The sequence below is a fragment of the Lytechinus variegatus genome, chromosome 2, assembly GCF_018143015.1.
Source record: "Lytechinus variegatus isolate NC3 chromosome 2, Lvar_3.0, whole genome shotgun sequence".
Classification (NCBI taxonomy): domain Eukaryota; kingdom Metazoa; phylum Echinodermata; class Echinoidea; order Temnopleuroida; family Toxopneustidae; genus Lytechinus; species Lytechinus variegatus.
The window spans coordinates 24,952,125-24,960,891 of record NC_054741.1 but is presented as its reverse complement, the minus strand read 5'-3'; the positions used below and the strand labels follow the sequence as shown (position 1 = coordinate 24,960,891).

At 36.5% G+C, this 8,767-nt stretch overlaps 1 protein-coding gene across 2 annotated transcripts; it reads right to left on the bottom strand.

Annotated features, from left to right (window-relative positions):
- Nucleotides 1-678: 678 nt before the first annotated feature.
- LOC121407666 (caveolin-1-like) lies at nucleotides 679-4,039 on the bottom strand. 2 transcript variants are annotated; one of them, XM_041598847.1, is made up of 4 exons: nucleotides 3,941-4,039; nucleotides 3,499-3,753; nucleotides 3,099-3,191; nucleotides 679-1,984 (listed from the first exon to the last, which is right to left on the bottom strand). In XM_041598847.1, the coding sequence occupies exons 2-4, from the start codon at nucleotides 3,742-3,744 to the stop codon at nucleotides 1,664-1,666; spliced, it is 660 nt and encodes a 219-aa protein (XP_041454781.1). In that variant the 5' UTR covers nucleotides 3,745-3,753; nucleotides 3,941-4,039; the 3' UTR covers nucleotides 679-1,663. The 2 variants fall into 2 exon arrangements, with proteins under 2 accessions (XP_041454781.1, XP_041454782.1); XM_041598848.1 differs by having other exon boundaries at nucleotides 3,499-3,748; nucleotides 3,941-4,031.
- Nucleotides 4,040-8,767: the final 4,728 nt, after the last annotated feature.

Genomic DNA, 8,767 nt, shown 5'->3' with positions numbered 1-8,767 from the left:
GTCGGGATATTTTAGTCCAAAGGGTGATATTTTATCTTTACTTGCGTCACGAGAGTGATGAGGCAAGGTGCAAATAAGAAGTATTGTTTATTGACATTGTACTCCTTCACAAACTTTCTGAATTATTGTATTGACTTGGTTTCATTTTCTTCGTAAAAAAAAATCGTCAATTCGCATGACGATCATTTGCTAAAAGCACTGCACAATGTGTGTACACTGCAATAGAAGGCTGAATAGCCTGTTATTGCATGCAGTTCACTAAAGTATATTGCCTGTATTTTATTTTACATTTTTCTGTACCTCTGTTTTATTCATTTAATTGTAATTTCATTCTGCTTTAGCAATTAACAAAACACCTTATTTTATAAGAGCTTATTATAGGGGTCATTCGATCCAATCACTGTATCAAACACAAATACACCATCTCAACTCCCTAGGCCACACCCCTCCCCTCTCTAAATTATTTTCATATTGTTCATCTATGTACATGTACATGTGATGTGACCAATTATTATGTATAGAGCTGTCATGAACACACTCCCTCCAGCCACATCATCCCAAACCACCACAAAGAAGCATTTGAATAAGTACAACACACACGCAAACAGTAGCACATTCATTTTTCCTTTCATCCTCACCCAAGCAAACACTTTTATATTATTTTATTTTTCTATCCTCTTTTATTGAAATTCATCAATACAAAAAACTTTTAAGATTTAAATTCAACATCCGATGTTGAATTGCGTATAAACATATAACAGACCTTTCATAATGATATCTAAGCACAGATATAATTAGAGAATCGGATCATACATGAGGACACAGAAAATTGCTTACACCCAGGAAAAAAATCAGAAATATAGTAATTTTTATGCAAAAATCTGTAAATCGTCTAACCAATGAAGTTGTTTTGAAGATCCTTCAAAGATTTATGCTGAAAAATGACCCGATAAAAAGTTGACCACAAAAGCCCTGTTCCGAGAAGTAATCCTGCCCATTTGAAGAAAACCGTTGAACTTAATTTAGAGATATCATGCCCATTCCCAGGTATACTTTGGCATGAATATAAGAAATGAATGACAGTTCATTTCGAGTAGATAAAGTAATTTCTGTCGTCTATAAGGTCAGCCACTATGACTGATTAACCTAGACGTACCATCTTTGGCGTTTACCAGCAGAGCGCTGTCCTGCCGAGTTCCTACGGGAGTTAACAGAAACAGAGAAACGACGCGATTTTTGTCTAATTCTGTCATGAAAGAAAATTTTGGTCAGATTTCCTTAATTTGGGGCACTCCTGGGTGGAATTATGACATAGATTACACAAACGAAAGACTCATAAAAACAAAAAAATAGTTTCGGATAATAATATAATAATCAATATCCAATATTTTCTAACTGCACAATATATTTTGATTTGTTAATTAAATAAAAAGAGTAAAACTCATTCAGACTTTCTAAGTTGTAGGGGAATTGAGTAGTCTTTAGACGACTAGTATACAAACAAAAATTTGAGTTTGGGATATAAGTAAATGTTCAAATGTTCTATTTCTGTTATGTAGGGCTATATTGTAATTTGTTGATTCAATGGAAGGACTAAAACCCTGATTCAGATGCTCTATAAATTATTGTAGGGAGATTGAGTAGTATTTTAGATGACGCCAATTCAAACGTTAGAATCGGACGACGTGGTTGCCACTCTCATTTGGTCACACTTCATCCTCAATCTATCCAAGCCCGGGACAGTCAACGAAAAGTTTCCTCTGAGATAGGTGAACATCTGACCGAAGGACTGGAAGATGGGATCCAAAGAAGATCGGACCACGCCCCTTGAGAGCATCTCCACGATCCTACAAGCCTGTAGGATGACCTTAAGGGTAGGATTGACCACCCAGACAAGCAAGAAGTTCATGCTAGCGAAGACAAGTCCCCAAGCTATGCCAAGGATGGGGCCAAGTAGGGCCGACAGGAAGATGTAAAATCCCCTCTGGATGAAAAAAAAAAGTGAAAATTTAATTTGTCGAACCTGAGGAGCCAAAGCAGTTTTAACGTCTTTATACTCGAGAAGATGCAGAGCCTATTTAACATTTTCTTTTAAGAATCAAGTCGGACCACGCTATAAGGAACCTGACAAGTATCATAGGCGGATCCAGGGGGGGACGCCCCTCCTATTGGCGGTGGAAAGCTCACATCAAAAGATTTCTTTGGTTTATTAAATACGTTGAAACATTACAAGCATGAAAGAATAATAAGGTCCTTTTTCTTCGTTTATCGTCTTTGAGAATATGGCATGTTCTACAAGACAAATGAATGACCAACTCACTTCATATCTAAAGTAGAAAGTGCTCAACCGTTATTCATAAATGGATAACTCCTTATATAGGAAAACGTGCCGTGTTGTGTTTGATTTAGTTTCACTGAAAGGGATAGACCTGGCGGGAAATATTTACATCTCAATAAATAGAGTAAAATTCACAGAGCAAAATGCTGAAAATTTGATCAAAATCGGATAACAAATAACAAAGATATTGAAAATTAAAATTTGCATTATTCCGGTGAAACAGTTCTAGGCATGTTTTTATGAATATTCATTAGGTGGGTTGATGAAGTCATATCCCCACTTTTTTTTGTTTTTTATTATATGAAATAAGGTTTATTCAAGATTTTTCTACCAAGAACTAAAACAATTGGATTGCAACTGATTAAGTGCGTTTAGTTATTTATTGCCGCAACTTATTTCATCATTATGGACCGCATCATTTACACAAATATGAAAAAAATGAAAGATTTGTGATGTCATGTAATAACATAAGAAAAAGGAAAGTGGGGATGTGACATCATCAGCCCATCTAATGAATATTCATGACGATGTGCACATAACTGTTTTCACAAAATATTGATAAAATTTAAATTTGAATAACTTTGTCATCCGATTTTGATGAAATTTTCTGCAATTTGCTCTGTGAATTTTACTTTATTCATTTTAGATATTGTTTTTTTCAGCCCGGACTATCTCTTTAAATGGCTAACTTATCTGGTCTGTATTTATCATCATCCCTCTCTTGTTCTCTGACTAATAATATTATAAGGAAAAAACTCACCGAAGTCCAATTAAAGATGGCTTTGTTGTAGTTAAACACCACGCTGATACTTTCTGAACCAAGAGGCTCCTGAAAGGTTTCTTCAAAATCAACCTGAAGTATACGAGAGTAGATGCAAAACAAAAACATTTTAGTCTTTGAATTCAATTAACATTTCAGTTTCCAATACCAATTTACAGTAACAAATTTGTAGTATATATATTATTTCGGAAATTCGGGAAAAGCGATAAGGCACTTGGGTTTATTTTTTATCGGTGGTACATTAAAATTATTAAAGGTTTGTAGCTTTCAAAATGAGTAATAATGTTTATTAGAACAAAAAAAATCAAAGAACAATTGCTGAGACAAAAGTTGGTCGAGATAAGGGGTGATTAAAACTTAAATAATTTACACATCTCACCTTGACATTTGGTTTGAGGGAGTACAAGTCCATTTCATCATACTTTGCGGATTGTGGCGCTCGCTCTAAGCCTCCGTGGCAGCAAGGTCTTGCTTGGACTTGTGCCTGATAATTGCCCGTGGTATCATTGTTGTTGTAGAGGGGATAATAATGGCCACCTTGAGCAATTAAATATGTTGTTGCTGGGCTTCTGGCGTCGTTCTTTACTGCGATGTCTTCCATGGTGGTAGAGTTGATGGACATCATGGGCCTTTCCTACGAAATGACAATCGTTATCAGATCACCGACTTGATGGATTGGACACTAACGAAATAAGTTCCAAAAACTAGTTAACTTTCTTTAATAAATGCTAAGAATAGGGTAAAACTTAATTTTACATTATCTGATTTCTAAAGTGAGATTATTATGATATAGTTTTGAGAAAATAATGTTACTTCCTTACCGAAATCACGAACAAGGCAGCTCTGAGCGGAGTGCAACCAATCGTTATAATTTATTCCATCTACCGTCGCGACGTGACGACCCCGGATCTTGCTGATAACAAGTTTATCACCCAAAACAATTCAGTTTACGTCATATTACCAAACTTCTATTTTAAGAACAGATTCATAGTACTTAGCGCAACACTTGAACACTTTTTATTTTGCGTTTTCCGGGTGTTGTAACACAAAGATTATTGATCGTACGCTTGATTTTGTTAACGATTAATTCTATATTGTAGTCAATGCAATCAGTTGTAGCAAAATTGTGTACGATAATTGCTTAAGCTTGTATCACGGGCCCCCGACGTGATTTAAAACACTTCTATTGTAAGAACAGATTCACAGTACTTAGCGCAACACTTGAACATTTTTTTATTTTGCGTTTTCCGGGTCCCGTAACACAAAGCTTGGAGATTGATCGTACGCTTGATTTTTTAATGATTTTTTTTATTGTATATTGTAGTCAATGCAATCAGTCGTAGCAAAATTGTATACGATGATTGCTTAAGCTTGTATCACGGGCCCCCGACGTAATTTAAAACATTTCCATAAAAGAACAAAAATATATGATATCACCTAAACCAGGACGTATAGGAAGATTAATGGCAGTCTAAGTAACATCTAAGATTTTTCATTTAAGCATAAAGTTTACCCAAATTCCAAATGGGACAGACCATTTACCTCAGTTGCATTATATTATGAATTATGTTTTGGATGTCTACTAAGGTATACAGTCACGTGTAGTAGTATACTTTGTTCTTACTGATTGTGATTTACGAAGATTGCCACTATCGTGACAATATAAGCTGATAATGGAGCAAAGTTCAAATTTCTTAGGTTAGTTATCCCTTTTGACGCAGTATGAACACTAAACATGCAAGTACACTGATACCAGTTAACTAGAATAAAGTGCTAATAGTGTCAATAATCGTTAACGGCATGCTGCTTTAGCATCCCATGCTATAAAAGTATTGAAACTTAGCCAAAATGAGAGAATTCAACGGACTTTTTTTTTTGTCACACAATGGGCACTGGCGAGGAGTGTGACTGCCTTTTATTATTTTTTGAGAGCCATGCTTCGTTTCCTTTCATAACCTATACTCTCATTACCCGTGGTCAGTGGCGTACCTATAGTATTTTCCACGGGGGGGGGGGCAAAACCGTCCGCCAAAATATTTGACAAGCAAAAAAAAAGTTATCAATGAAAAAATAATTGACAAGCAAAAAAAAAAGTTTTCAATCACAAATAAACAAATAAAAGATTTCGTACCAGAAAAAAATTGACTTGACAAGCAAAAAAAAAATGTCTTCAAGCTCGTCGGGGGGGGGGGGCAAAAAAGGTCTTTCAAGCTCGTCAGGGGGCAGGGTGGTGGCTCGTCAGGGGCAGACTGCCCCCCCTCCTCAAGGCGTAACCCAGTTCCTTATAGGTACGCTAGTGCCCGTGATTCTTGTATTCTGCCACTAACTCTAATGATGATCTGTCAACTACTGCTACAAATATTGTACTAAATTACAGAAATTTCACCGATGATGATGATAATAAATGAAGCAAAATGCAGCTAAATATATACTTACTATACACTCTTAAAACAAATCAGTCAAATCGAGTAGACCAGTAGTCAGCTGGGAGCAACTGATATGGCAATCACTGATATTCACATTTCTGACATATATTCTAGTCAGAAATAAATCTATTCTAGTAAAATATGACTAGAAAATAGTAAAATATGACTAGAATAACAGTTGCACCCAGCTGACCCTATTAACTAGTCGTTTTTGACTGATTTGTTTTTAGAGTGTAATATACCAACGTAGGCTTATAGTGTGGAGTACTTCATTCACACATATCCTGCATTCAATGTGTGAATAAAATAAAACAGATATTGGTTAGTTGGTTACCAACCAATATCCAGCTACAGAACAATATAAACACAGAAATAGACCTTCTATAATACAGGTTATAAAAAAATTGTAAAATTTCAAAACGTATAATGTAATTATCACTCATTTTCTAAGAATTCAATGGTAGAGCGTCCGCCTCATGAACAGGAGGTCGTGGGTTCGATCCTCGGCCGAGTCATACCAAAGACTTAGAATGGGACCTTCTGCCTTCTTAGGCGCTCAGCAATTAGATTGGAAAAGGGTAATAATTATGTTATATACAGGGCCCGCTGGTAGAGCAGTTGAATTGGCTACCCTGGTTAAATAAAACGTTATTATTATTATTATTATTAAAATTATTTAGTAATATCGACATTATACCATCATTATCCAAATGTTACTGCAATTAATTTTCCATCACTTCGAGAAGTAATTGAGATTAACAAGATCTTCCTTTGCGGAGATGCTGGTACTTTGCATGACAACAGATCATTTCTATCCATCCCTGACAGCAAAGCATATGGTTTTTAGCTGGGATATTTGCTCAGGATATGCTGCACTATTTCTTCTCTCACCACAGTGTCCATTATTTTGCTCACCACGCTCGTCGAACTATCACGTTAATTGCTGGATGATAATTTCCTGGGGAGCATTTCATGAAAGGATTTTGTCAGACGTTTTATCCGACAAGTCCTATTTTATCCGATTGTATATTAAAACAGTGCCTCTCAGCCAATCAAAAATTAAGGAACTGTCAGGGACAACTTGTGGGACAAAAATGTTGATGAAACGCTCACTTGGAGTTGTCTTATCATGGACCTACTAGGTCCATGGTCTTATGCACAAGTAGGCCTTAGATGGAACTTTTCTGTCATCCAATCAGAGATGCATTGACGACATTTGAGATTATTGGGCTATTAATATGTTAATCGGGTTACTTAAGGGGTTACTTATAAGCAGGGGCGTCGATCCGTTTTTCAGATTGGGGGGGGGGGGCAAAATCATTAACGTTCCAAAGCCAAAGGCGCTCGATCGTACAAAACACCCACCCACACACACATATAATATGTAGGCCTATATATATATATATATATATATATATGTATATATATATATATATATATATATATATATATATATATATATAGTGTGTGTGTGTGTGTGTGTGTGTGTATATATATATATATATATATATATATATATATATATATATGACTCATGAGACACAGACACGTATCTAACCAACAAATTGATGCGAGCGCGAAGCGCGAGCTAATTTTGTTTAGTATACTGACAGGAAAAGCGTGCCTGTTTAGGACTGTTTGTAGTAACTCATAAGGAGGATACATAATAAAAGAGTGCCGAGAGTGAGCTGAAATTTCTTTATATTGTAACCTGAAAACTTGATATTCTAAGCATTTCTGGTACCAATGATTAAGATGTGTATCTAAAAGAAGAATAGATGCGAGCGCGAAGCGCGAGCTGAAAATTTTGATATTTCGATCTGAAAAAATGACAGTTTAATGGACGTTTTGATAAAGAACAAGATATTATAATTAGGCCTATATATCCAAGCCTGATTGCTAATCTGAGCAGGAGTTCTTTTGAGGCTTAGAACTGAAAACGGGACATTAACATTCACCTATTTAATCATGAAAAGTATGGGTTTTTGCTACAGAAATGATGCGAGCGCGAAGCGCGAGCTGAAAATTTTTATATTCCAATCTGAAAAGCGGACATTTTGAGCACGATTTTAAATAAAGAACGAGTTGTGTATCTCCATCTCGCTTGCTGAACATTACAATCTTGTTTTTCTTATAATGCATATCCGGAATTATTGGGGGGGGGGCAAAATGATATGTTTGCCCCCCCCAATATTTTCATTGGTGGGGCGATCGCCCCCCCCCCCCCCCCGAATACCCAGGATCGACGCCTCTGCTTATTTGGCGGGAGACTTTGCAGTGACTGTAAAAACTTTACCTTTTCAGTGTCAATGTTGATAGATGTCAAAAGTTTGGCATAACTTCTGTCAGGCCGGCACATTATGAGCCAGAGCTGAAAAAAAATGTTCAAAAGTATACTGCCTTCTCCTTAAAGATTGAGACCTTGAGTTTACTTTAATTTCCAGATTTTTTCTTCAATTCTAAGTCTCAATTTGGATCGACCCAAAAATTCTTTTGGCTTGATTGATAACTCTTTTAGTCTCATTTCTGAAACTAATTATTAACACATCTAGATTGAGCATTTGGCTTTGATTAACATTCCTTGACTGTGCTTCCTCTGATGCGAGGGCCGCGGAACGGTTCCGGTGGGGCCGGGCCGGGGGCGGGGGAGGGGTGGAGCTGATCACGCAAAAAATCACAAAACCTATGGTCATTTTTATGGTTTTTGTACACGGTTTGGGGAAAAAGTGGGGGGGGGGGGGCTGAAGCCCCCCAGCCCCCGCTTCAGCAGCCCCTGCTATATATGATTCAGCTAATATAGAGTTCATATTGATCTTTTTCTTTAACTTATTGAAATGTCATAAGCCCAATTAAGCCAGGGGTCACAGAACTCGTGTCACTAATGTATCGGCAACATTGATTGATAATATCTTCAGTAACATTATTCCGCATCCCAATTCATATGTCATACTGTCTGATATATCTGATCATTACCCAATTTTCTCTCAGTTTACTCTTTCTAATTTAAGTAGTGGTGGACAGCCTCCCAAATTAAGACGTCAAGCTTCCCCTGAAAACATAGCTAGACTTGGAGCGAGTTTAGAACACGTAGACTGGTCAAATGTCTACAACACTGATAATGTTAATAGTTCGTACAACATATTTTTAGATGTTCTGAATAAAGAACTAGATGCGTGTATTCCCCTTCAAAAATGTCAAACAAATTATAAAATTACTCCTAGA

Coding starts and splice junctions, on each gene's coding strand:
- LOC121407666 (XM_041598847.1), bottom strand. CDS start 3,744: ATGATGTCCATCAACTCTACCACCATGGAAGACATCGCAGTAAAGAAC. Junction 3,192..3,498: donor CCCTCAAACCAAATGTCAAG/GTGAGATGTGTA, acceptor CGTATACTTCAG/GTTGATTTTGAAGAAACCTT. Junction 1,985..3,098: donor CCATCTTTAATTGGACTTCG/GTGAGTTTTTTC, acceptor TTTTTCATCCAG/AGGGGATTTTACATCTTCCT.